Below are 26,625 nucleotides of genomic sequence, written 5' to 3' on the forward strand. Positions count from 1 at the left end.
GGTCTATTATGGTATGTTATAACGTATGTTATGAATATGCTATAACTATAAGTATGTACATGCTGTGGTGAGTACAAGCGATGTACAGGCTATGAACAGGATATAAATATAAAAAACTATACAGAAATACAAAGTATTCTTGACAGAAATCTATGATCCAAGTAAAATAAATCTTTTTACGCGTAACTGTTCAAATTGTTGAGTCACACGAACAAAACAAAAGAAAATTTAAAAAAAACAAAAACAAAAAATAACTTTCGGCTCGCGTGAGAACCTCCAGCATGTGCTGTGCGTGGGAACCCGAGAGCCACCTCTCCTCCAAGGACACAATGAAGCATCAATTTTAACAGGTAATAAAACAACGACTGAGCTTTCTGCTCCACATTCCCACGACTACAAAACGTTTCCCACTATGACACGTATCCAACTTCTGTCTGCATGACATTTTTTTTATTATAATAATAATTATAATAATTAATACTTTTCTATTAAGATCAGTCACCTGACCAACTCAGAAATGCACAACAACCCATCCATCGATTTTTCATCCACATAATTCATACTAATTTTTTTTTTCGAGTTGTATGCTGTGTGCGAAGTTCTGCACTCTTTATTTTAGTTTTGTTTTTTTTTTTAACATTCAGTCCCCGTAACTTCTTAAATACACGAGATAAAAATTCATCAAGTGTACTTTATCAAACAAGTACAATGAAAAAAGAGCATGTTGGATTTACTTAATTCAATAGTGGACCTTAGTTGCACACAGTTGTTTTGCTTTGGCAGAAACTTAATCAACACAACTTATTCTGTTTTAAAACTGAAATCAAACCAGTTTAGTTCCTATTCCCGAGTCAGACAATATGAATCTTTTAAATCCTTGTAAATTGAGCACACCTAAGGGCTTGGATCACATAAGGTCTCAGGCCACCAGAAGTTGAAGATACTGCACTAAACTCCAAGGTCACAGTAATTGTATGTTGTAATAAGGCAAGCCCGCCTGATTAAGTGAAGCTTGAGAGCTTCAAAGTCTCTAATGACATTGTAAAGAGCCGCTTCCCTCGTGTTTTCCTACAAAAAAGGCACAGAAATCTGTCTCATTGAGCTCATTGGACAGTAATATCTAAGCAACCCTAAATAGATATTTAGTGTGTTAGTACAAAGATTCTTTTGGCGAATGAGCAAATACACTTCATGTGTAGACAGTCTACTACTATGTTGGTTTGTTTTTGGTTATCTCACTGAAAAAAGACTAAAAGAACAAGCTTAGTCAGACAAATTTCTCACCAGAAAACTGTGGCAAATAAAGGATAAGCTTCCTCTGTGCCTGAAACTCAAAGGGTTACATGAGGTGTTAAGACGCGTTTTGCTTCCTGGGACATGACACCAGACACGCGTAGAAAACAAATGGCCTCTAAGCAGCTGAGGGTGGTGCTGGTGATGGGATAGACGCTAATCACTAGAGAAACAAACGCGGACGAGAGCCATAAGCAGTGTCAGATGTTCGGCTCCATCCTGTCATATACACTGATAAGCTATCGTGACAGATTGTTCAAATAAGGAATAAAGACAAAGATGCGATGCTCCTCTAGTTGGGAAAAGAATGTGAACTAATTCAGTGGTATTAGCTCAAAGAGGTCCAGTCTAACATCAGTGTAATTACAGGTTAATAATAGGAGAAATTATTGTAGAGAAAAATGTAAACTAAACAACAACAAAAGAATATAAATGATGAATATGAGGGGAAAATACATGATACGTGATTTCTTAAGTCTTCCTAGTTATATAAACATTTTATCTGATATCTGTACCTGAGCTGAGGTGACGCAAACATTTCCCCGTTGTGGGATCAGTAAAGTCTTATCTTATCTTATTTTTCAGTGAATACAGAAGGCTCTCTGTGAGGTCTTTGAAGTGAGAGATGCTGCAGAGCTTCATGCTCAGATTTCACACCTGGAGGATGTAACTCTGCAGGAGGTCGAGCTTCACACCTCTGATCCGGACTAAAGGGAGCTGTCAGAGCAACCGCAGACTAGAGTCTTCCGGATTTCTTTTAATCTTAAAATAACCACACCACGTGTTGTTGTAGTTTTTTTTTTTTTTTTTTTGTCTTTTTATTTTAAAGAGTACAGCTCACCATAGGGAGAATCCAGAATAAATTATTGTGCAAAAAAGACAAGATTTAACGTCAGATTGAATACAAGTGATGTTGTAGCCTACACAGAGATACAGATGTCGCTCTTGCCAGCAGAGAGGTGAATATGAGGAGCTGCGTGGGTCTCCCAGCCTCAAACACTGGGCTTCCACACCTGGAAATGTGATGTATGGACACTCAGTCACAGCAGTTCATAAAAGAGAATAGAAGCTCTTGAGTTTCGTGAAACTCACCTCTTCACTCGCTCTTCAGCGCAGCAATCCCAGCCGGACTGCTGGGCTGATCCAGCTCACCTGTGTCCCGCGGTAGAGTCCCTGTGTAAGCAGATTAAATGGATGCCCCACTGACAGAGCTTATTGAAAAGTATTTAAAACAGTGAGTTAACCCTATCACACATACAGCGCAGGTAGAAAACATACATTTAGCTACATTATTTACAGGATCTGAGGTTCTGCGTCTTTATAAGACTACAACACCTATCCTTTTCAGTTACAAAAAATAGATACCAACAATCATTGTTAAATATTTTTGAGTGTTTATGTTAAATAGTTTATAGTCATTGATAGCTCTGAAGTCCCTGCCTGGTGATCAGGGCCAAGGTCTCCACAAAGTGTGGCTGGAGGGGGAGCTCTGGGCTGAGCTCTGTTTGGTCGCTCCTCTCTCCGCTCTGATCTCGGACTCTCTTTGTTTCTGAGGCTGTTTGGGGACTCTGGGAAACCTTTGTTGGAGTGGGAGTGGGTAAGGTCGGATCAAACGTTTCTCCCCTGAGGCACGTGCTTGAGCTTGTTTGAGTTTGAGCTTGGACTTCTGCCTCAGCATCCGCAGAATAAACTTTGCGTGCGGCAAAAAGTTTCTGCTTTGGAGACCTTCGGGCTGTGAGTGTGAACGGGCCAAACGAGCGGCAAAAGCTGCATCCAGCGCCGATCCGAGCTCCGACCCTTTCCCCTCGGGGCCCAGAAACCCCGAAGCTGTCTGCAGGCAAGTGGAGAAACCGTCCTGGAAGGAGCGTTTCTGGTCCCCACGTCCACCTGTAGTCTTGTCTCCTTTGGCATTGTTCTGGAGGAAGAGGACTGTGTGATCCAGTATCTCAGCTTTCTCCACTCGGTGTTGAGTGGACCCCTGCATGAGAGCAGCAAGTTAACTGATCTTTACATTACATAAAAAAAAAGAAAACATTAATAAATAAACAGTACTGAAATTCATGAACCATATTCAAAGAGAACTAAAATATGATCTTACTTCTTGTGGCTCCTGCAGCAACATGGTCCTCAGACACTCCAAACTGCGGTTCATTCTGTCCCTTCGACGTTTCTCCACCTGAGATTTTATTAACTATCGCAAAAGGAAAAGAAAAGTCTAAAAGTGTTTTTTTTTTTTTTTTAAATTTCTGTGTTACAAGTGATGCAAAGTTGATCAGACGTTACCCGAGAAACAAACGAAATATAATCGCAGCTGCGTCTAAATTCCAATTTGATTGAAACAAACGACTAAATCCTCATTAGAATCTTTGTCAAAGTGGCTGCATTTGCCCATGTGAATAAAAAAAATCAAAGTTGTTTTTTTCTTTTTTTACCTTTTTATTGTTTGTTGCTTCCTCGGCTTCCTGTAGCAGCTTCATGGTTGCAGATGCTCTAACACCTTCTTTCTCAGGCTGACACCGATCAGGTAATGAGGCTCTTGTTCGACTTCTTTTTACTGACTCCCTGTAGCTAAAAGACTCCTCCTCCTCCAAACCCCTCCTCCTGGTATCTCAACCTCGTCGTTCCTTAAAACCCAACCAAGATTTAATTAATTTAAATCTCCTATCACAGTCTCATATTCACCAAACACGGAGATCTTCCCCATTGCGCAGAAATTTTACGTGTATGCATAAAAACTCACACGTAAAAATAACCAATAAAAAATAATTTAAACAAAAAGAATGACATTTGTAACTCATTTTTGTACACACTATAGGTGACAAACATTGAATGAAATGCTTCACAACAGCTCCTTTACCCCGAGTGACAAAACCAGATTTTGAGTGTTGGAAATATTTGCATTTCCTATAACGCTACCACGGGGGTTTCTGGTCATGTGTCTGCGCTTTAATCCCATTATATTTCAGTAAGATTTGGGGTCTTATATTCTATGAAGTCTCGTGTATTGTCAACACAGAATCTGATTTATTTAAAGGAACTTGACTTTTCCTTGCCGTCTCTGTACCCGTTGAGCTGGTTACGCAGTGAATGAAATTCTAAATAAGGTAAAAAGGTAAGGTAAAATTTTATTTATATAGCACCTTTCAAGACAAAAATCACAAAGTGCTTCACAGAAAAGCTAAAACATAAAAACAGAAATCAACCAAAAGCAAGTTAGGACAATAGTCCTGTTAATCCTGAGATTGTCTAAACTGGACTAAATGTTTCTTATTTTATGATTAAAACAGTTCACGAGAAGGCATTGACGTGTGTAAAACGAATAATATGATATTCGCTATTCGCAGTAGATTGGGGGTTGATTGTTGTTAAACTGCATTTTATCCCACGTTTACTTAAACGCTAAATCGTGCGCCATCGTTGCTTCCCATTAAAAGTTGGGGGAAATATTAAATTGTTTTGGTAGAGATTTCGGAAAACCATTTGCATGTGCTTTAATATATTATCTTATTCAAACTTGTTCCTTGGAGCGAATACCGACACCTCCTTATTCACACTTCACACTGTTGCATTTGTTAGTCACCCCCGCAGGGGGAGCGTGCAAGAAGCCTAAATTTTTGCATTGACACCTCCGTGTCACAATGGACCACGCGTGCCATTTGGGCCCCTGTCTCGTGCTGACGCGCCGTTTAACCCCGCAGTTGTTCGACCTTTACTTGTGCAAATCCTTTGATCTTGGAAAGTGACCGTGGGAAAGCAGGGAACACACCCCACGTGACACCCTTTTAATTTAACGTGTGAGGCAGTGGTTCCCAGGCTGGAGAACATGGAGCCCCAGAGGTCCCACATATGGATTCATTATCATTCTTTAATTATATTAGACCACAATTTACATGCGAAATTTTAATTATGATTCCGGATTGAACTCCACACCCCACGTGATGGCACACAGTCTCAGATTCGTTTTTTGATTACTTAGACAGTTCAAAGGAAGAGTATTTTATTTTTTTATTTTTATTTTTTACTGTAAAAAAAATATATAATTTAATGTTTCCTGTTTCATTTTTAAGCAAAGTATAAAAACACTCAAAATTGAAGCTGGGTTTACTCAGCACATTTGGATACAAAAATGGCTCTTAATCAGTGACTGCAATGTTAATGCTTCAGTTCATCTAACCTCTGTGTACTGCTGATATGTAATTCTGACTTTGTTGTACAAAGGACTGAGCAAAGATGGGAAGCAACTAAGTGTAATTCAAGGTCAACACCCACTTCATTATCAGGCTGTTGCTTACATGATGGTGAGAACTTCCTACATGTGAATAGACAAAGACTGTATCCGCACAAAGGGTATAAAGGAGCTGTTATAATTTTACCTTTTGGTCTGTCCATGTGGTATTGATTCCTTTGCAAAAGTTTTATTATTTTTCTTTCAATAAATTCAAAATGAGAAAGCTTTATATACAGTAAAACATATTTTAAAAGCACTTCAAACTTGGACAATAAGCAAAGATATTACCCTGGATGAGGCAGTGAGCACATGGCCTGTAGGGCTCAGTAAAAAGGACCCTCTCTATATAACTATCCAATGGCATTCTTGATAGTAACATGACACTTCTATTCACATCATTACGCTGAAGTGGAAAGGTTATAACAACTATATGTTTAAGTCATGTTCTATCTTGAGACTCAAAGTCCAACTTTGAGTATAGCATATATTTATGCAGTACGGCATATAGCTTACAAATTAAATTTTAGCTGCAGATTCAATTATTTTCCACTCCACTGATTAAGTTGTGTTTTAATGGCGGGAGACATGCTGGGGAACATATTACATGTGTTCCCTGATCTTGCTGTCTGTATATTGTGGTGGTAATATTTTGTAACTTGTTAATATCAACTATGCAACCATTTCTTTTTTGAAAAGTATCCAGCAGAGTTGTTTTCATTTATGTTTGACCAAAGCAAAACAACAACAACAGCAACAAAAAACAAGTATTCCCCGAGGACTTGGGAATTAAGCAGTGTTGTCAGTGACTTTGCTGAGCACAAGGCCTTAAAATGAACAGGTGAGTGGTTTGTTTTTAGTAAAGGACTGAAACATTTATACTCATGTATATGTTGAAAGTATGGACTCGTACTGTAATATGTGTGTGTGAAGTATCTAGAAGCTGGTCCACTGGAAATAACTGATGATGATGATCATGAGTAGGCTATGCTTGTTTGGTAAGATGCCTCCTCACTGAGCCTGGTTGAAGAAGATGATGTCAGTGTATAGTATAAGTTTAAGTAAAAGCTTCCGTTCCCCCAGATTCTGGCTGCAGTTGCTGTCCATGGTGCTGATCAGAAGCTATTGATGCTATTGATTATTGCTATATATTATTTTTGCATTTACTGTGTGTATTTGTGTGTGTGTGTGTGTGTGTGTGTGTGTGTGTGTGTGTGTGTGTGTGTGTGTGTGTGTGTGTGTGTGTGTGTGTGAGAGAGAGACAGACAGAGAGACAGACAGACAGAGACAGAGACAGAGATGGAGAGAGAAAGAAAGAAAGAAAGAAAGAAAGAAAGAAAGAAAGAAAGAAAGAAAGAAAGAAAGAAAGAAAGAAAGAAAGAAAGAAAGAAAGAAAGAAAGAAAGAAAGAAAGAAAGAAAGAAAGAAAGAAAGAGCAAGATATGTCTGTGTAGGTTCTCAGTCATCCAGGTCATGGCTGTCTAAGGAGGTTGGAAAGAAAGCAAAGAAACTTAAAAGATGTCCTCTCTGATGACAGGTGGAACGTCTTCAAAAAAACTTACAGAAGTCCTGTCCGATCTTTGCAAGCTCCTGAGACCAGAGAACGAGAGAGTGTACCAGAGTGGTTGAAATTCACATTAAACACGACTAAAATTTCAGATAATGAGATATGTTGGCATAATCCGAAAACTCTAAATTCTAAGGTTTTTTTCTCTTCACTCTGGAGGAGGTCTATTACCATGTGTTTATTTATTTTATTTTGCATCTACATTTAAAAGATAGTGAATTTTAGTTTTTTGGACTTGAATACACTCAATCTTACTTTTACATTTACACAAGTACTTTACTAAAGTATAGTCTTTAAGTATTTATATGATTTCTATTTTCTACTGCTGCTATAATTTGGATGGGAATTTAATATTTATGCTCTCCAACCCAATTATTTTAAAACTTTACTTATTATTTTGAAGATTTTAAAATATTAATAACATCATCAAATATTAATAAGTAATTAAAATCACTAGCTGCTGTAAGAAATATACAGATGCATGCCTATCGTTATTATCTATTATAATAATAATAATAATTATATAATAAATATGATTCTGCATATGTGATTCTGAGTACTACTGTAACTACTTTAAGGACATATTTTTGCTAAAACTTTTGGCATATCAGTTAAAACAGGATTATTACTTTTATTTAGATACTTATAAATACTAGTACTGTGGTACAATACCACCATTTATGCAGTAACCTACATCTAAGCTACACAAGAACTTGATCAAATACCCAACAAAAGAAAAAAGACAATGCTCCTGAGCAAACACAGTACATGTGTAGTTTTTAGGAGGTTGCATGCAATCCTTAGCCTATTGTTTAGTTTTGCAACATTACTTCTGGTTAGAAGTCAAACTGCTTTTCAGAAATTAATAATCTAATGTTGGTGATTGTCAGCGATATTGATAAGTTTCCTTTTAAAGCTATGAGCAACATTCTCTGCTTTTGTACTGGAGTAATTATAGTAAAAAACAAAAACAAAAAAAAAACACAGGTCCTCAACTCAGAACAAATTCAAAAAGTCTAAATCAGGGGTCACCAACCTTTTTGAAAGTGAGAGCTACTTCTTGGGTACCGATTAATGTGAAGGGCTACCAGTTTGACACACACTTCTCAAATAACAAATTTCCTCAGTTTAACTTAATTATGTGTTATCATTAATAATTAATGATATTCATCTATGTACGGACACTAATTATGTTAATTATTTTTCACCATAATTATAAAGAATGCAATTAGGAAACAAGGTAGGAAACATAAATATCAATATGCAACGCTTTATTTCTATATATCTCTGCAAGTATTTACATTTTGAAGTGATCACTTCTACAACATTTTCACTTACCACTAACAAATTTTAACAAATCATGCACTGTTACATACATTATTTTTGTATGTATGTAACATACAAAAAATCAACTTTCAAATTTTACAGAACTTTTCACCAAATTGGCAGCATTTTAAAGCAAATTGTCACATGTTACACTTAACAAACACATTTGTTTTTCAATAATTAAATTCAACTTTGACATGACACTGTAATGTTGCCACTGAGAACATCTAATATGGCTTTCTTTGTCTGTTAGTGGGAAACCTGGCATTGCATGCTGTTCACCAGTGTGTTGTAATCTGGCGTATAACTTGACACTGCAACTCTGAGTGAGTCTTGCAGATGTGCATCGGAGAGGCGTGTTCTGTGTTTGTTCTTGATGAAGTTCATGTCAGAAAAGGCTGATTCACAAAGATAGGTTGAACCAAACAGGCTGGCAACCTTCATAGCTGCTGTGCACACACCACTGTACTTTTCTGTGTCAACAAGGCACCAAAAGTTTGGTGCACCCAGATAGGCTTTGAGGTGGACATCATTTTGCAATGTTACAATTTCAATTTCCACCTGTCCAGCATCCAAGCTGAACATTGAACTTAGTTGCTCAGCAATGCATGTTGTGTCCACATTCATGAAAGGATTGGAAACAAATGAGACACATGGCTCAAGCTGATCAAGGTCACAAAACCTGTTCTCAAACTCTTGACCAAGTCGGTTTATGACTTGAGTGTACTTTTCTGCAACTTTGTCAAAAGTCTCAGATGCAGAAGCATTGTCTTTCAGCACCATCTGCACAGAGGGAAAGTGCAGCACCTTTTTTCTCTGTAAATGCACAGAGAAAATGTTCATCTGGGCTTTAAATCCATTTAAAGCACTTATCATGTCAGCAACAGTCTTACCTTTGCCTTGCAGCTCACAGTTCAAATGGTTCAGTTTCCCAGTAATGTCTGTTAAAAACGCAAGGTCAAGTGTCCACTCAGTGTCCTCCAGCAGAGATGTGTCTTCCCCTTTGGATTGCATGAACTCCTTGATTTCACCCAAAAGTGACAAAAAACGAAGCAAAATCCGTCCCCTGCTGAGCCATCGGATTTCCGTATGTAGTAGCAGGTCACCATATTCAGCTGACAGCTCCTCCAATAGCACCTTGAATGTTCTGTGCTGTTTAGCTCTGGAGCGGATGCTGTTTATGATCTTCACGACGGGAGTCATGACGTGCTCGAAGCCGATCACCTTTGCGCATAACGCCTGCTGGTGAATGATGCAGTGGTAATGCATGAAGTTTGGGAACTCTGTGTCACCTTTACAGTGAGCGATGAATCCCGTATGTCGGCCGATCATAGCAGGAGCCCCGTCGGTAGTCACTGATACCAGCTTTTCCAACGGTACCTTTTTCTTCGCGAAAAACTCCTTCACCGCGTTATAGATGTCAACTCCCTTCGTTGTTGTCTTTAGCGGCAGTAGTGTCAGAAGTTCTTCTTTTGTGGAGAAACCATCAAATACCATCCGGATAAAGACCATCAGCTGTGCTGTACTGCTGCTGTCGACGGACTCGTCACACTGGATGCTAAACCAACTGCACTTTGCCAGATCCTGATCCAACTGATCGGCCAAGTTCCCGGACATAGCCGACACTCTTCTAACAATTGTAGTTGCCCCCAGCTGGACATCAGAGAGAGTGGAGATTACATCGTTTCCATATTTCTCGTCTTTAAGCACAGTTTTTGCAATTATCATCATTGCTTCTTTGAAATACTCCCCGTCTAAAAATGCCTTCTTTTTCTTAATCATGAAATGTGTAGCTCTAAATGAGGCTTCGGTTGCTTTTTGAGAGTTTTTCACCGGTCTGGTGAAAAAAGACTGCTGTTTGCTCAAACCTGCCTTTAATTCGCGGGCCTTTTCCGCTCGCAGTGTTCTGCCCTTTGGGTAGTTAGCATGGTAGCTTGTGTGACACGTTCGGAAATGTCTCTCCACGTTGTGCCGCTTTGCCGTTGCCACAGTTGCCCCGCAAATGAGACACACGCATGAATCTTTCACAGTGGTAAAAAAGAACTCTTCCTCCCATTCACTGTGAAAATTATATGTTTTCTTCCTTTTTTCCGCCATGTTTTCCTCATCTCCTCACCTTTGCCTTTGCTGGTCTTCATGGCAACTGTTTCCGTGGAGACCAGCTAGCACTAAATATTAGATCATGATCTAATATTTAATAATAAACATTTTTTTTATATATTATCTCTAACAAATTAACGCCAATGCAATTGTGATTAAAAAAAAAATAGCAAGAAAAAATAAAAATAGATGCAGCTTACTGGTAAGTTGTTATGGTGAGCTATTTTTAGAACAGGCCCGCGGGCGACTCATGTGGTCCTTGCGGGCGACCTGGTGCCCGCGGGCACCGTGTTGGTGACCCCTGGTCTAAATGGTGCTGATCCATATATATATATATATGGTGCTGATCCATATATATATCTATCTATATATCCATATATATATCTATCTATATCTATCTATATAGATCTATATATCTATCTATATAGATCTATATATCTCTATATATATATATATGGTAGTATAATGTGTGTGTGTGTGTGTGTGTGTGTGAGAGTGAGAGAGAGAGTGCTGCTAATGAATCAGTTACTGTTGGTGTCTTGAATAAAGTAGCCCATTATACTGTCCCCTAGTCTTTTAGTTTATTCATTATGACCCCATGAATGTGACCGATCTCCAGCTGCTTGTGAATACAGAGAGTCTTTATTGTAAAAGAGGTAGAGAGAGGATACAGGTGTTTCACTGTACAGAAAAAAAGACAGCACTGTTGATACACTCATTCAAACCATTAATATGGACTCAGGCACACCTCATTCACTTTACATGGACACATAAGCCCAGTAGAAAACAAAACAAAACAGAGAAACAAACACACGGAGTCTTTGGATTTTTCTCTATTGCCCTCTCATTCACTAAATGCTATCTCTCTTTATGAACTGTTAAAAGAAAATAGCTGTAGCACTAATATTGAAAGTAATAATATTAATAATAATGATATAGTGTGTTAAAACAATCATGATACAGTCGCATTTCCCCCCCCCCTCCCAACCACAAACAGATCTCAGTAACATGTCAAAAGTAGTGGAAAATAAACCCTACAACCCCAATGAGAAAACCACGCCAGCATGCACACGACACACACACGTTCACTCTATCATCTGTGCACTCAGCTAATCAGACAAACATAATGACCAACGCTGAGCGCTAAGAAAAGAAGAAAAAAAGAAGAAGAAAAAAAGACAACTTACACTTAAAATAACCAAACCAAACCAAACAAACAATATACAAAAACAACTGCAGCCAAGTGGGAAGTGCGATATCATTCTTTCGGTCTTTTTCCGTCATCAATCTTTCCATCGCTGTCGTTCTGTGTCAGTGGGTGGGCTCATCAGTCAGAGTTTTCTGACTGGTCGCTATGAGGCGAGGTGCCAGACGGGGGTGAGTTTCGACCCTGCCAGTTTCCGTTAGCCTAAGAAATCAAAAGAGAGAGAGAAAAAAAAGTAATGTTCAGGGTTATTCTGTCAATGCTGAGTGGCATCAGCTGGATATAATGTTGGGTACAAGATTGGCCGCATATGAATTTACAAAGGCTGACAAATTTAAAAAGTAAAGAAGAGACAGGAGAAACACCCCTCAACCATATTTTAAGTGTTTATGTTGGATAGTTTGTCCACCAGAGGGTGCAACTCCCCTGTTGGCGACACTTATTTTAAATGCCACAAATACAACAAGTTGATCCTAGCAGATTCAGGCAGAGTTTAAACAAGTAATACAAAACTTGCAGTAACAATTATTTATTTATTTATTTTTTGCATTGGCTCAGCTGCAAGGAAAACAGCATTTTGAGCTTTAGCTACACAGAGAGACATGCTGTTAGATGAAAACTTTGTTGGTTTGATTATCATTTGATCTGCTGATAATACGAATTTGAACAACTAGTCATCTAGATGCTAGTCGGAGCGAGACATTCTCTCACTCTCTCGTGGACAACACAGTTCTGCATTGCTTTGATGTCAGCGTAAACTAACATATAAACACACATCCAAAGCGCTCTGCCTGTGCAGCCACATTCTGCACAGGCAGAACCTGTGAACCTGATGCTGCTAGCACTTCTAACAGCAGCCTCAGTCAGCAAATTAATATGACACTGTCTTTGATGTTCTACAAAACACTAAGTGTTAAAACATGATTTGATTATCCAAAGATGTTTCATTTGTTACTGTTTTCTGAGGTTTTTTTTTTTCTTTCTTTTAGACCGGGCAACTAAACTGATATTACTTCTCTACTACCGTATTTTCACAACAATAAGGCACACTTAAAAGTCTTAGATTTTCTTCAAAAAGTACGGCGCGCCCTATAGCGCAGTGCGCCCTGTGTGTTGTAAGGAGGATGTAGTAGAGAACACCATGAGAACGCTAAAGGGTGAAGTGCGTGCGTTGACTTTATTGCACATACCTATATAAAAGAACAGGTATGTGCGTTATGCAGGACATCGTTGTTTTAACAACCCTGAAAATGGCAAAGAGACACGCTTACGAAGCACAGTTTAAACTGAAGGCCATCAGCTACGCGGAGGAACATGGAAATCGAGCAGCGGCGAGAGAATTTAAGATTAACGAATGGATGGTTCGCAAATGGAGGAAGCTAGAAAACAAGCTCCGGCAGGTCAAGAAAACGCAGCTGAGTTTCCGCGGACATAAGGCGAGGTGGCCCGAGTTGGAGGAAAGACTCGAGCGGTGGATCATCGAGCAAAGAACGATCGGGAGAAGCGTTTCGACGGTCACCATTCGGCTAAAAGCAGTTTCACTAGCTGAAGAGATGAACATTGAACATTTCCAAGGAGGTCCGTCTTGGTGCTTTCGTTTTATGAAACGGTGCCATTTTTCCATCCGGACCAGGACTACGGTAGCGCAGCAACTTCCAGCGGATTATAAGGAAAAGCTGGCCATCCTCCGCTCCTACTGCAGCAAACACATCGGCGACAAAAACATCCAGCCCAGCCACATCACAAACATGGACCAGGTCCCGCTCACCTTTGACATCCCGGTGAGTCACACTGTGGAGAAGAAGGGGACCAGCACGGTAGCGATACGCACAACGGGGCACGAAAAGTCTTCTTTCACTGTTGTGCTTGGCTGCCATGCTAATGGACAGAAACTGCCGCCTATGGTGATTTTTAAGCGAAAGACTTTGCCTAAAGAGAAGTTTCCAGCAGGAATCATCATTAAGGCAAATGAAAAGGGCTGGATGGATGAGGAAATGATGAAAGAGTGGCTGAGGGAGGTGTATGTAAGGAGACCAGGTGGTTTTTTCCACACATCACCATCGCTGTTGATCTGTGACTCTACGCGTGCCCATCTCACAGCCGATGTGAAAAAACAAGTGAAACAAATGAACTGTGAGCTTGCTGTCATTCAGGAGGCCTGACAAAGGAACTCCAACCGCTGGACATCGGTGTGAACCGCCCGTTCAAAGTAAGGCTGCGAGCGGCCTGGGAGCGATGGATGACCGATGGAGACCACAGTTTCACCAAGAGTGGAAGGTAGCGCCGGGCGAGTTACGCCACAATTTGCCAATGGATTGTAGATGCTTGGGCTAACATGTCTGCTGGCACTGTTGTTCGAGCTTTCGCAAAAGCCGGCATCATTTCCGAGGAGCCGCACGGCACGGAAAGTGACTCTGACAGTGAAGAAAGTGAACCTGGCATGTTTGATGGAGATTTAGCGCAGCTGTTCAATTCAGACACAGAGGATGAGGACTTCGATGGGTTTGATTGATGATAAAAATGTGAGTACCAAACTTTGTTTTGCTCCCGCTTTATTTTTAAATACGCATACGGTACTTGTATGCGCCCTATGATCCAGTGCGCCTTATGTGTGTGTGTTAAATACAGTAATGGCACACATAACTGAGACTGCGCCTTTTAGTACAGAGCGTCTTATGGTCGTGAAAATACGGTAAGTTCCTAATTAGAAAGGAAAAAAATACAAGAGAAGCACAAGTTAATATTTAAACGTATGTAAATACCTGCACTCCCATTTGGTAGGCAGACTGTTCACCATTCACAGGTGGAACCCCGAGGAACAGGTCAGCTGATCCGGACAGAGAGAAGGACCCTGACCCTGAAGAACGACAAACCTTGATAGTCATTTGTGACAGACATCTTTTTATAATTCACCATAAAGAAATCCAAGGGGTTTTTACTGTTACCTGACCATTAATAAACAAGTCATTAATCATCAGACATATCGGCATGACTCATGTAGGCGTGGAGAATCAGGGGCCAGAGAAGGGCTTAACAACTGAGTTTATCGCCTAAAGGCAAGTAGGCATTTACTGTTCATGTCATTTTCTTAGTTACCTGTGGAATTGGGAGTGTGTGGGGAATCATCGCCCTGTCTAGCTCCCAAGGCTGTTTTCATGGCGTAGAGATTGGCTTCCTCTTGGAACTTGCCAATGTTTTTCTTGTAGCGGATTCTCTTGTTGCCAAACCAGTTGGAGACCTTCCAAAAATAAAAGGTAATCATTAAAATGACCACATTTTGAAGAAGCATTCTTAAACCTCCAGTAGCCATTTCAAACAGCTTAATACAAATTGGAAGTATTTGAGGTCACCTAAGCAGAAATCAGTCACTACTTCTTTTTTTATTTTTTTTAAATTTAAATCTTTAAAATCCTGCCTGTAACAGTTGGAGAGTAAATGAATGGTATAGGAATCCATGGACACCCACAACTTTTCCTTTCTCCTGGTTTCTTGAAGCATGCTCACCTGAGAGACGGTGATACCACACTGTTTGGCAAGTTCCTCTTTGGCTTCTTCACTGGGATATGGGTTAGACAAGTGGGAGTAAAAATACTCGTTGAGGACCTCTGTAGCCTGTTTGCTGAAGTTGCGCCTCTTGCGTCTGAAAAAGGGTTAGAACACAGTGAACAGAGGTCTTCCTGGCTCAAAAAGGATGTTTGGGGGCGACGACATTAGTTTCTGAAATCATACCATCCATGAGGAGAAAAACTGCTTGAAACAGATCATTTAAAGCAGTCTGAAACTGGAGCTGGTAACTTGCAGGGATTACTTTCACAAACACTAACTCCATTAATTGAAATTTGGTCACATTTAATGTAAGCATCTATCAGTGCAACATTCTATATGACCTAATAAACCATAACAGGTCACCTTAAAAAAGAAAGAAAGAAAAACTACAATGTTCACCTGGCATCTAGAAAGCGGGACCTCAGTATCATGACCGCCTCACAGGTGCTCTGCTTCAGCTGGGTCTGGATCGAACTGAATTTGCGGTGGATGATAGCCACCATCCGCTCAATCTCCCGTGGAGTCACAGGCCGTGTGCGCGACTGCTCCCTCAGGAGGTTCATCACATGGGTGGTGAACTCTGTGCACGCCTGGTGAAAGGTGGTGCAAGACGAAACACAATGAAGGAGAGAAGTGAAGCTGCTATACATGTGTTATTTTATAAAACTTCATTACTTCTGTTAATTATGATGTTTTCTAGCTGGAAAGACAATTTTATGATGAAAAAAAAACAGTTTAATTGATAATAAGGATAATTGGTACGACAATTGTTCTTATTGGTAAGCACGCACACTTAGTGGCCTCTTTATTAGGTCACTCTGTGCACTGCAACAAATTGTCATGAACATGTGGTTATTACTAATGGTGTTATCTGGGATTACACTAATGATTCTGTTCTTCTACTGACAAGGAATCAATATTAATATATTATATTACATACAATATGCTAATATACAATGCAGTAAATATAGTAATAGTTTAAGTCTTCATAACATAAGACTTTAAACAGGTGTTATCTTAATATCCACCTCTATTAATCCAATGCTTCTCACTTTCTGGCTATAACAAAAAGCATATATTGCACTGGTCTACAAACAAACGCTTCCAAAAGCAACATAGTCAAACCTTACTCATTTTGAGTTGCTGAAACTGAAACTGATGCCTAAAATAATTGGTGGACTCTGGTTTTCATGATATGCTGCAAAGTCAGATATAAGACCACAAACTGAAACCATATATATTACTAAAATATATTATGACCATGAAGTGTTGGCAAAAAAATGGCTCAAAGCTAGTGGTGATTTTCAGATATCCACTTTTCTTAAACTATTCATCTGATTTCAAACTGGACTTGAAAAAATGGAATGTATCAAGTACGAAGTGTCAAATTTGAATTTGGGCGTTTTTAAAAGCATATTAAAATATCAAAAAGGTAAGAGTTTAATTTCTTTCATAATATGTTCCTAAGAGGACTGTGACCAAAATGTATATAATCTCCACATTTCATCTATTAGGGTCCTACACAGCTAAATACTTTGATATTTAACTTTGACACTTCACTGTGAAGTGATGAAACCAACATATCTACATTTCATAATATTCTGGGTAACTGATGAAATTGACATTTCTCCATAGTAATCCATCGTGACCAAGTCTGGCATAGTGGGCTCTAACTAAATTCAGTGTTTTCTTTTCAACTAAAGTAATCACTTCACTATCCTTTCTAACATAATGTTTGATATTAACGCTCCTCTATTTTTAAATGGTTACATAATGAAGAAAGCTATTATCATAAGATACCACCATAAACATAACAAGATATAAGTTTACAAAACTTGACAAATGTGAAAACTTGTAAACTTGAAAAACAAAAAATTATTTTGCAAACAACAGCCATTAAAAACTTCTGAAAAACTGCTGACCAGTGTTATCAAACACACCTGTCTTTTTTTAAACTAGAGTGCAAACCCTGATACTCCTAAACCTACTCTGCAGTTTATGTGTCCTGGCAGTAGGAGCATGTGCGGTAACGATATATAATCGCGATATATTCTTTTCTTCTGTATAACGTATTTTCCACACTATAAGGCACACTTAAAATCCTTAAATTTTCTCAAAAATCGAGTGTGCCTTATGTATGAATTCTGGTTGTGCTTACTGACCTCAAACCGATTTTGGCGTGCAGAAATCTGTTAAAAATGTTTGATGGATTGTCAGAGCATTCCCATATGGAAAAGATATAATAAAAACATATATGATTTACTCATGAAAGTGGCCACTTTCTCATTACTTTCATATATTTTTTAGTAAGTATACAAAACATACAAGTTTCATTATATAATTTTTCAAGGGATCTTATATGTGTTTTCACTCTTGTATGCTTTTCATACAAGTTTCATACAAGACAGATAAAAACTTTATAAGATTTATTTATATCTTTTCCATATGGGTTACAGCTGCCGTAGTGAGTTGCTTCGCGGAGTAATCTGGGTCCAAAACTCCGTCCGCTTCAGCTCCCAAAGTCAAACGAACACTGAGAGTTAAAAACAGTCTAAATTCTTTCATCTTTAATAAAATCATCAGCGTTGCTGCTTTACCAGGTGTAACAATTAAATTTAACATCCAGGCATCCATCAAAACAGAATTTGTTAAATTTAACGGAGTTAGAAGTTAGCTCGCTAGTTTCCACCTAAACATTTCATACCATGTTCTGACTGGGAGATTTCTGAAACTAATTAAAAAGTACAGCTCTGCTACCACTTCCAACATAAATGAAGACAGGAAACTAAACAGCAGTGGCGTTCGCAGGGTTACTGAAGTTGGACTACCTGGTATATAATGTTGTGCTACGTGATTGCTAGCGACACAGCTATGTTAGCATAACATTAGCACAGTGAAGCTGGAGGATGAACCCCAACTTTTTTTCCCCACTCGATAAAAGTTAACGTGAGGGATTCTGGTGGTCAGGGACAAATGTAATCGCATATCAGGATGCTATACACGGGCCAAACTTCAGTCAGGAGAACAACTGAGATCATTCATCCACAATACGAGGTTAGTCATTAATATACTGCAACATAGAGCAGCAACGAGAGAATTCAACATTAATGAATCAATGTTACGGAAGTGGAGGAAGCGCAGTTTTTGGCCTTCCCCATATTTCAAAAGTGCTTCATCTCTTTGCTATGACTGTCGCCCGGCATAATTTGTAGATGATAATGGTTGTAGCCGCTGTTATGCTTTTGACCAAAACAGGCGTAGCTTGATGACATCATCAACATGCGCTACCGCAATAGAGCGGTATAGTCAAAATCTCTATCGTTGGCCAAATTTATATTGTTTCTATCATATATATCGCCCACCCCTACCTGGCAGTTCTACTACAAATGTCAGCGGAAAGTCCTGCAACTAGCTGCTGATGGGCACAAGTTTGGAAATACAGTTTTTATGACGAGGTGATGACTGGGATCTCATACTTGGTCTCCTTGAATATGCCGCTCTCTTTGTTCTTAGATGTTGTAAAAAATCCGCCTTTGAAAATGTGACAGAGTATACTTTGCATAGTTTTTGGTTTTCTTCTTAAAACTCTAAAACATTTAAATCTTCATTTTACTATAAACTAATATTGATTGCTGGAGGGTGGTATTGGTTGCCTTGGAGTAGTTTTTCGACTACATGACCACAGTCAGATAGACACCCCTGACTGATATCAGCATATCCTTAATCTTAAGTATAGGGCAAAGGTTTGTGTTTCAGGAACTTAATTGTATGTTGCATTCAAGAGGATTTTATAGCAGATCTAATTTTCTCTTTGATACTAGCTCACAAGTAGGGCTTCAGTGGAGCTTGTTGGTCTAATAAGCCTAAAATGCCTCTCAACATAAAGATTTACTGAGTCATACCTGACACAAATGGAAAGGAATGAATCCGCCCTGAAGCAAAGTTATGTGCTGTGAACTCTTGATCTAGCATGCCAGTGTACAACATTGCTTCCAGGTACCTCTAGTACAAGCAAGCACGTACAGGCAATGTCAGTGCTAAGCTGCTGTTGCGACACAATACCTGCTCATACTTCTCCAGCTCAGTGTGGTAGATACTGCGAATCTGGCTCAACTTGCTTTTGTAGTCGGAGTGCTCGAGAGAGCTGTCAGGTGACATCCCCCCAGAGCTGGTGGCAGCAGAAACAGCAGCAGCAGCCCCGCCACCCTTCTCTGGCCCCGCTACGCCCTCCGCCAGCAGCATGTTGTCCAGTCGCACCAACTGAGGATCTTGAGGCTCCTCCTCCTGGGTGTTCCTCATTGAAAGGCCTGTCAATGAGACAAAAGTCTCTTGGTTTTGAAGGTAAAAGACTCGCAACTCTCTTAAACCAAAGCCTTTACAAATAATGAACCATAAAAAACAAAAACAAAATAATGATGGAACCATGTTTGGAAATAGATAAGTAGTTTTTTGTGTGCTCTCGTTTTTTTTTTGTGCATCACTCTCATAACATTTTCACTTCAGACTGTACCTTGGTGCAACCTAGTTATTTTAAGTGTTCATCATACCTGTACAGGTTCCTTTACCCTATGACAGATATTGTAAAATATCTTGCAACTCTAGATCTGTCACTTATGGTTCAAAGATTATAGTTTAATGACTGGAAGGGGACAATTACAATAAAGTCAAAGTCTTTAAACTATATCACCAGTTTATCACCAGAGGTCATAAATAACCTAATTTGTTCATTTGAAAGATAAAAATTTACAAGAAGAATTTAGAAGAATCTAGTTTTTTGCTGGTTTTAAAGTGCAACTATAAGTGAAATCTAAATGAAAGATTACTCATCGCCCTTCTGTTATATAAATGAATGCAGTGAGTTGACCCTATGCTTCGATGTAGAATTTGAAGTTATAATGCATATAAAATGCGATAAAATCAGCTTTATTTATGCCAAGAAAAAGTTGGAAAATTCCTGTGTTATCATGGCCAAAACATTAGACACAACATATAACACAGCAGCTTAAATAAAATAAAAACAACCCTCAACCCGCAATAAGTTAAGCATTACTCAAAAAGGCGCACAGCTAAGTAGAAAATATTTTTAAAAATAAAATAAAGAAAAATATCCCTATGCATAAAAATCACATCTATGTGTGTATATAGTGTACAAGAGCTTACCACCTCTGTACACTGACTTTTTATTTATTTATTTGCATTGCACTTCTTCTTGTTGTATACCATCTTGCTCCTTTTCTTAATGCTTTTGAACTATTTTAACTACCCTTTTTCCCCCATCATGAATACTAAATATAATACAAAATTAGCTTATTACGAAGTAATCTATACAAAGTCAATACAGGTGATGTAGAATGAGGAAGAAACAATTTACTTTATCAGTCCTTGTGGCAGCTTAAAGATAATATAGTCCTGACAGCAACCTGATATGACTATAATATATTGCACTGTAGCAATTGTACCTTATGTTTGTCCAGCTGTTGTCATTTGAGTCCACTTATACTCCAATAAGCATTTATTAAGAGGGCTGTCGGATTATTTTGCTTTTGACTCTGAAAGTATAAAAACTATGTCTGTGTGTTTACTTGGCCATTCAGATTGTTTATGACTTTATTGGTTCCTGATGACAGAATGTCAACACAGTCTAATAACGCTCCCAAACAAAATTAAAGCCATGGCTGTTGACAGAGAGCACAAGAAAACTCCTGCAAATAGAGCAGAAACCTACCAGTTTTTTCCTTGATCTCGCACAAAACGCTGAACAAAGCGGGTTTCATTCGGTGACAGTTGAGCGCATGTTTCCTGCACATAAAAAAGAACAAACATGACCTACCAGCCTATTTGTAAACAAAGGCATAGAATGACAGTACGCAAATCGACCAAAACAAAAACAGAAATCACAAAGTGACAACATTTAGCCGAGCTAATTTAGCAAACGTTAGCTCCTGGCTAGCTGATAGTTAAGGGGGTAACCTTTCACTGCTAGTATGTCTGCATATGACAGCCAACATGTTAGATAGTATATTTAGTTGTTTACTATGTAATTAAATTATAACCCGTGTTGTAGCGCAGTGTTAACATTTATATCGGCACGGTCCTTAGCTACCTATTTTAGCATTAGCTTGTTAGCCTTGGTTAGCGTAGCATGCTAACAAAAGCTACATATTAAACAGCCGCTGCTGAAAGAAATGCGTGTTCCTAACTTACAGCACAGAAACAGTAAACACTGGCATGTGAGTTTGAATCTGCACAGGTTACACCAAAAGCAACTTTATGTCATTAGTCCAGCTAATTAGCTAGCTTCTAGCTGAATAATCTAAGCAATAGAGTGAAGTTCAGGAAACTTTGTCACTGCGAGACGGAGTCGACAAAGCAGCACAACAAAATACCGCTGCAGCGGCAATACCACTAAATAACAATATTTAAAAAGAAAGGAAGCATAGCCGTGACTCACTTTGCTTGTGCCTCGTCCAAACTTTGGTCGGTGATAGTCATTATCTGCTGCAGTATGTCCCCAATATCTCTGCGGGTTTCATGTCCGTTCTCTGTACCCTCGAGGCCCGACTCCGCTCCGTCGGGCCGATGCTGGGAGGGTTGGTGAACTGAGTTGAGCGCGTGCATCCCGGGGTGGCCACTCACGCCGAGTCCCCGGCCGTTGGATGGCCCATTGCCCGTCAGAGGCTGCTGCTGCTGCTGCTGCAACATCTTCGGCGACGCACAGTGGCGACGACTGCTGCCCGACTGTGCTCACAGACACAACACAGACCAGAGACATCGCACAGAGTTGGGTCCCCTAGCGACTGACAGGAAACGGTGCAAAATGTGCATGCACAGTGCAGCGCGTGATAGACAAAGCGTCGCTGTGGGTACGGTGGAGTAGCACTATTGGTTTAAAGGTAACCACAACAGCAAAACATCTGCACTCCCTGCATTTTCACAAAGCAGAAGTGCGCGGGGGTGGTTGCATGTGCGTGGGTGGATAACAAAGAAATGACATTTAATTATACAAAAGTAGTTTATGTGGCTTTTTGATAGGGCCTCCAGATCCCAACAAACTGAATCTGGGGCAAACAGATTCATCTTGTGTGGGAGATGTTAGGCTAAGAAAGAGACTTTTTTTTTTTTTTGTATAACTACCTTAAAAGAATATACAGGTGACGTGTGTGTATTCTAAATAGGCTCTAAAATGTTTTGCCTTTGGAAAACCTCTCTTTTTCTATTTTGATTCTGGCTATTTAAGCAGATTTTCTGTCTAATCAAGTTTGGGTTTTACTAGAGCTGCACATTTCATTTTCAGCCACATATTTCTTATGATACTCACGTGTTAACTTTTAAAAAAAATTAAATGTGATATTCCCTAGTTTCCTAACTTATTTCTCTTTTTAGAATGAAAAACGTGGCTACAAGCACTAACAGAAGCATTCAAATAAAATAAACTTCTTTTTCAGCCTTGTTTTTCAAGTAATAATCTCGCTTAGACAGCTTCCCTTACTTGTCTGAGTCTACTTCTCGTTTTAGCTGCAAGTCAACAGGATGTGAAAACCACAGAGAGTTAAGAAAAAAACTGCGCCTGTTTCAACATGCTGCACTTGGGGTTAACATAACCAAATGAGCAGCAGTTAAAGCAGCAGCTGCTTTAACAAGTGTACATGGGCATTATAAAACCTTTCCTTTGGGACATGATTGCATTAACCACACACATCGCACATATAGAGAGTGATTCTGCTTTTAACAGTAATATTTCATGTCAACCTGACTTGTCAAATATGGGCCGAGTAAATAGGGGTGGGCTGTGGTAAGAGGAACAGGAAGAGATGAGATGAGAGAAAGACAGAAGGTAGCAGGGCAGATAGAAAAGGCGAGAGCTCATCACGACGGCATGTGAAACTAGCAGATTTTCTTTTTTTCTTCTTTGCTCTTAATAAAAACGTTGACAGGACGAGTGATAAGCCAAAAATGCTGTGTTCACTGGATCAAGACTTTGAAAGATGATGTTTTGAGAAGATAAAAGGAAACGAGGCGAACGAAAAGGTAAGGGCAAAAATTAACTGAAATTTAAATCACTTTGTGGTAGACAGTAGCTTTAGGGGAGAAATAACAATGTGATCTGTCAACAAGAGTTATTCGACTGAACTGTTTGGGAAAATACACAACAGTGATCACCTACCAACAAGACCCTGACATTTGTGATCACATAGTCGAACGTTTTACATAGCTAGGAGGAGTTTGTGACTTCAAGTTTCTTTTAAATTTCTGCCTAAACATCTGTTGCCCACATGCTGAAACCTGTCAAACTGGTTTCTCACATGTTTTGTTTCAAAAGAAAGGCACAGCAGCTCTGCGGTACTCATCATGCTTTTAAGTTTCAGTGTTTATAGATGTCGTGTTTTTCCTTATGGTATTTTTTTTAAGTACTAACTGAATTCTGATATTTTGGATCACCTTTTTTTTTTATCCACCTCCAGCTTCTTTCTGTTTTCTCACAAGGATCATAAGGATTGTAAGAAAGACCACTGGACAACACAGATATCAAAGTTGAAATGGCTGAAGAGGAGCTGTTGGAGCCTCTTGTCATCATTGAAGATGGAGATTTGGTAGAAAGTATTACTGAAATTAGGGCGCCAAGCGGTGCAGATGTCACTGTACAAAGCTGTAGCGAGGAGTTTGCTATCAAAAAGGAAGAGGAGCACACAGAAGAGGAAAACAGTCAACAAGAAATAGCGGGTGAAATAAATCTAGAAGAGCAAAGCCTGGAGAAACAGCAGATAACCAGAGAAGAAGACAAACCAGAGATAACAGAAAGCACAAATGATGGACTCAAAGGAAATGACAGTAAAAGTGAAGGGCAGCCGGATGAAGTGCTTAAAGAAAAAACTGAAAAACCCTGTAGCACAGAGGATGAAAAGGCCACACAGAATGACCCTGAGGCAGACACAAACAAGCTAAATTCATCTGAGCTACAACCCGAGGGGGGACCAGACCACAAAGAGGATCTCAAAAAGGTTGGTATTTGCTCTTCTTACCCTGAAATTACCTGTGTTGTAAATCAGTTGACTTTAACACTTTGCCACCAGCCACTGCAAGAGAAAAACAGTCTCATGGTGGAAGAACTGCAGGTACCACTTTATTTCAGAGCATGTGGGAGTACGTAGGAGTGGATTCTTTTGCTTTGCCAACAAACAGTCTGTGCCATTCACTCAGAAACCATTCCTCTCTCCCTCCGTCTTTTTCACCCTCCCACCTGTGTTTTCTCAGGCTCACCGGTTAACCCCTGACTTCCCAGAGGCGCTGTATGACCTGCTTTGCACCTTTCAGGAGGGCAGACGGCTCAATGACCAGCGCTGCTCCTTCAGGCTGGAGAGTGGGGTGAGGCGGAGGAGGTGCCACTCTGAGCCCAACACCTCCAAACCAGTTAACAGAGGTAAGCGCTCTGTTTTGCCATGGTAAAGTGTGGAAAAGGATACAACTTTTGCATTTGTTTTTGAGCTATGACTCATGTTGAACAAGCAGAATCAAATGCAGCTACCCATTCTCCCTGACTCAGGAATTTTCAGCTACCATGTTTCCATGTTTTTTTCCTTGACCACTGACCACTGCCTTTCCCCCGCCTTTTGACCATTTAAGCTCTTTTCTCTCTCATTTCTTTACAGTCGTCTTTTCCTCCATGACTTCACTGCAGAAAGAGGAGTTTTTTGACCTGGTGGCCACTGCACAAGGACGGCGGCTCGAGGACCAGAGGGCACAGCTTGGAAGGTCTTCACCGCCAAAAACAAAGACCAGAAGTGTCAGAGGGAGCATAAGACAACTGTCCCTGTCTGTGAAAAAGCCTGCACCAGTTCCTGCGCCCAAAGATGATCTGTACGATATGATTCTAACCACACAAGTAAGCAATGAGCTTGTTTGTTTAGATGTGTTTGTCGTGAGCTGAGGTGTTTTCTGCTTTGTTTCTGAGAAGAAAAGTTAGTTTCTCACTAATGCGAGAAAGAGTGTTGGCAGCAAACCTTTTACCTACTTTCACTGCATTGCTTTCATTTTCACAATTTGTTTTGACCCACAGGCTCAGGGCAGGCTAGAGGACCAGCGCAGCAGGGCTCCAGGTCCCATGGATGATGAGGACTTCTTCTCCCTCCTCCTGAGGGTCCAGGGGGGACGCATGGATGAGCAGAGGACCGAACTACCATGCTTGCTGCAAACCTGAGATGGAATAAAACCCAAAAGTGTGGGGCTGCTGTGTGTGCCAACTGCCAATGTAGCCTCCCTGCTTAAGTTTCTATTTAAAGAGGACTTCTTTTTAACCCCAAAATGCTTTGTGTTGGGGGTTGGGGTGGAATTGCTGTATCTCCTAATAGTGTTAAAGTTGTCAAAATTGGAACAAAAACGCTAATGTTTGAGCAACAGTGCTGTTAATGTAAATTAGGAGAGTTCATGATGAGAAGTTTACTTTTAGTTAATTTTTTCCAGTAACCAGGATCAGTAGATATGTGATTTCTCTGCTCTGGAATTATTCCATTGTATTGAATGTCTGCAATGAGCTCTTGAATGGTTGCTGTGTGTGTGCGCGTGTCCTAATTGTAGAGGAGGCAGTCTGCTGAATTCTATTGTTGTCGTTATTTGTACAGATCTAATGTAGCACAACAGAAATAACAGTGAGCTCCAAGTTCAGGAAGTGCTGGGACTAGTTCTCCAAAATAAATCAAATGCATCCTGGAGAGTGTATTCTTTAATTTTCCTTATGTCTGTACATATAAATCTTGTAGTAGCCTGTAACTACAGGCATTTTGCTTGTGACACAGGGATGCATAAGACCTGTTCTGCTATCTTCATCATTAGGCATCATTTGCTGTTCTAGTTCACATTCCCACAACTTTGTGATAATGTTTAATCTTTAAAAAATCCCCCTCCGCACATAAAACACTCACATATGAATAGATGAGCCTTTTAGGGAACAGGCGAGGCTAAGATAAAGCTGTTAATTTTTTACAGACTTCATAGTCTGAAAACAGGTGTTATCGCAGTGTTCCTGAATTTCTCTTTAATAATGTGACGTAACCTCAAAGGAAATCAGTAGTTACTCTTTGAACAGTGTTCTAGATGTATGTAACATTTTCTTCAGTCTATGCAAAAAAAAAAAGTTAACAGATAATCACTAACCAGCTGTAATGGCTACTTTCAATTTAAAATGTCCCCCAAAATTTCATGTAACTCTAATAACAAGAATCAGTCAACTAGGGTTAACATAAAAACACCAGTTGTGAAGTTAATTGTTAACACTGCTTCAGTGTATTTGCTTTAAAACAGAGCATTGTAGTCACTGCAACCCGTGGTCACTTTCTGTAGTGCTACAGGCAATAATCAGGGCCACTTTGAA

The 26,625-nt window shown here is 39.6% G+C and overlaps 4 protein-coding genes across 6 annotated transcripts; 1 reads left to right on the forward strand and 3 right to left on the reverse strand.

Moving 5' to 3' along the window:
• Positions 1–2,090: 2,090 nt before the first annotated feature.
• Positions 2,091–3,852, reverse strand: LOC308405799 (uncharacterized protein). 2 transcript variants are annotated; one of them, XR_013973397.1, is made up of 4 exons: positions 3,726–3,852; positions 3,392–3,484; positions 2,386–3,271; positions 2,092–2,306 (listed from the first exon to the last, which is right to left on the reverse strand). XR_013973397.1 is itself a non-coding variant. In XM_080896544.1 (3 exons), exons 1-3 carry the CDS (start codon positions 3,768–3,770, stop codon positions 2,741–2,743), a joined length of 669 nt encoding a protein of 222 aa, XP_080752670.1. In that variant the 5' UTR covers positions 3,771–3,852; the 3' UTR covers positions 2,091–2,740. The 2 variants fall into 2 exon arrangements, 1 of the variants encoding a protein (XP_080752670.1); XM_080896544.1 differs by having other exon boundaries at positions 2,091–3,271.
• A 4,324-nt stretch (positions 3,853–8,176) lies between these two features.
• LOC308405557 (general transcription factor II-I repeat domain-containing protein 2B-like) lies at positions 8,177–10,812 on the reverse strand. Its single transcript, XM_080896226.1, has 2 exons — positions 10,711–10,812; positions 8,177–10,063 (listed from the first exon to the last, which is right to left on the reverse strand). The coding sequence occupies exon 2, from the start codon at positions 10,025–10,027 to the stop codon at positions 8,660–8,662; it is 1,368 nt and encodes a 455-aa protein (XP_080752352.1). The 5' UTR covers positions 10,028–10,063; positions 10,711–10,812; the 3' UTR covers positions 8,177–8,659.
• A 318-nt stretch (positions 10,813–11,130) lies between these two features.
• Positions 11,131–22,021, reverse strand: pbx2 (pre-B-cell leukemia homeobox 2). The gene is made up of 8 exons (XM_080896457.1): positions 21,712–22,021; positions 20,986–21,059; positions 19,323–19,567; positions 15,660–15,850; positions 15,219–15,354; positions 14,811–14,952; positions 14,477–14,571; positions 11,131–11,918 (listed from the first exon to the last, which is right to left on the reverse strand). The coding sequence occupies exons 1-8, from the start codon at positions 21,960–21,962 to the stop codon at positions 11,838–11,840; spliced, it is 1,215 nt and encodes a 404-aa protein (XP_080752583.1). The 5' UTR covers positions 21,963–22,021; the 3' UTR covers positions 11,131–11,837.
• A 640-nt stretch (positions 22,022–22,661) lies between these two features.
• On the forward strand, positions 22,662–25,959 carry gpsm3 (G protein signaling modulator 3). Of its 2 annotated transcripts, none has more exons than XM_080895641.1 (5): positions 22,662–23,288; positions 23,745–24,259; positions 24,513–24,678; positions 24,908–25,140; positions 25,315–25,959. In XM_080895641.1, the coding sequence occupies exons 2-5, from the start codon at positions 23,798–23,800 to the stop codon at positions 25,453–25,455; spliced, it is 1,002 nt and encodes a 333-aa protein (XP_080751767.1). In that variant the 5' UTR covers positions 22,662–23,288; positions 23,745–23,797; the 3' UTR covers positions 25,456–25,959. The 2 variants fall into 2 exon arrangements, with proteins under 2 accessions (XP_080751767.1, XP_080751766.1); XM_080895640.1 differs by having other exon boundaries at positions 22,664–23,288; positions 23,723–24,259.
• The last annotated feature ends 666 nt before the right edge of the window (positions 25,960–26,625 follow it).

Source organism: Rhamphochromis sp. 'chilingali' (assembly GCF_963969265.1).
Source record: "Rhamphochromis sp. 'chilingali' genome assembly, chromosome: 11".
NCBI lineage: Eukaryota > Metazoa > Chordata > Actinopteri > Cichliformes > Cichlidae > Rhamphochromis > Rhamphochromis sp. 'chilingali'.

Coding starts and splice junctions, on each gene's coding strand:
- LOC308405799 (XM_080896544.1), bottom strand. CDS start 3,770: ATGAAGCTGCTACAGGAAGCCGAGGAAGCAACAAACAATAAAAAG. Junction 3,485..3,725: donor AAGCAACAAACAATAAAAAG/GTAAAAAAAGAA, acceptor CTTTTGCGATAG/TTAATAAAATCTCAGGTGGA. Junction 3,272..3,391: donor TGCTGCAGGAGCCACAAGAA/GTAAGATCATAT, acceptor GCTCTCATGCAG/GGGTCCACTCAACACCGAGT.
- pbx2 (XM_080896457.1), bottom strand. CDS start 21,962: ATGTTGCAGCAGCAGCAGCAGCAGCCTCTGACGGGCAATGGGCCATCC. Junction 21,060..21,711: donor TTGGACGAGGCACAAGCAAA/GTGAGTCACGGC, acceptor TTTTATGTGCAG/GAAACATGCGCTCAACTGTC. Junction 15,851..19,322: donor AGCTGGAGAAGTATGAGCAG/GTATTGTGTCGC, acceptor ACCTTTCACCAG/GCGTGCACAGAGTTCACCAC.
- LOC308405557 (XM_080896226.1), bottom strand. CDS start 10,027: ATGTCCGGGAACTTGGCCGATCAGTTGGATCAGGATCTGGCAAAGTGC.
- gpsm3 (XM_080895641.1), top strand. CDS start 23,798: ATGGCTGAAGAGGAGCTGTTGGAGCCTCTTGTCATCATTGAAGATGGA. Junction 24,260..24,512: donor ACAAAGAGGATCTCAAAAAG/GTTGGTATTTGC, acceptor GTGTTTTCTCAG/GCTCACCGGTTAACCCCTGA. Junction 25,141..25,314: donor ATATGATTCTAACCACACAA/GTAAGCAATGAG, acceptor TTTGACCCACAG/GCTCAGGGCAGGCTAGAGGA.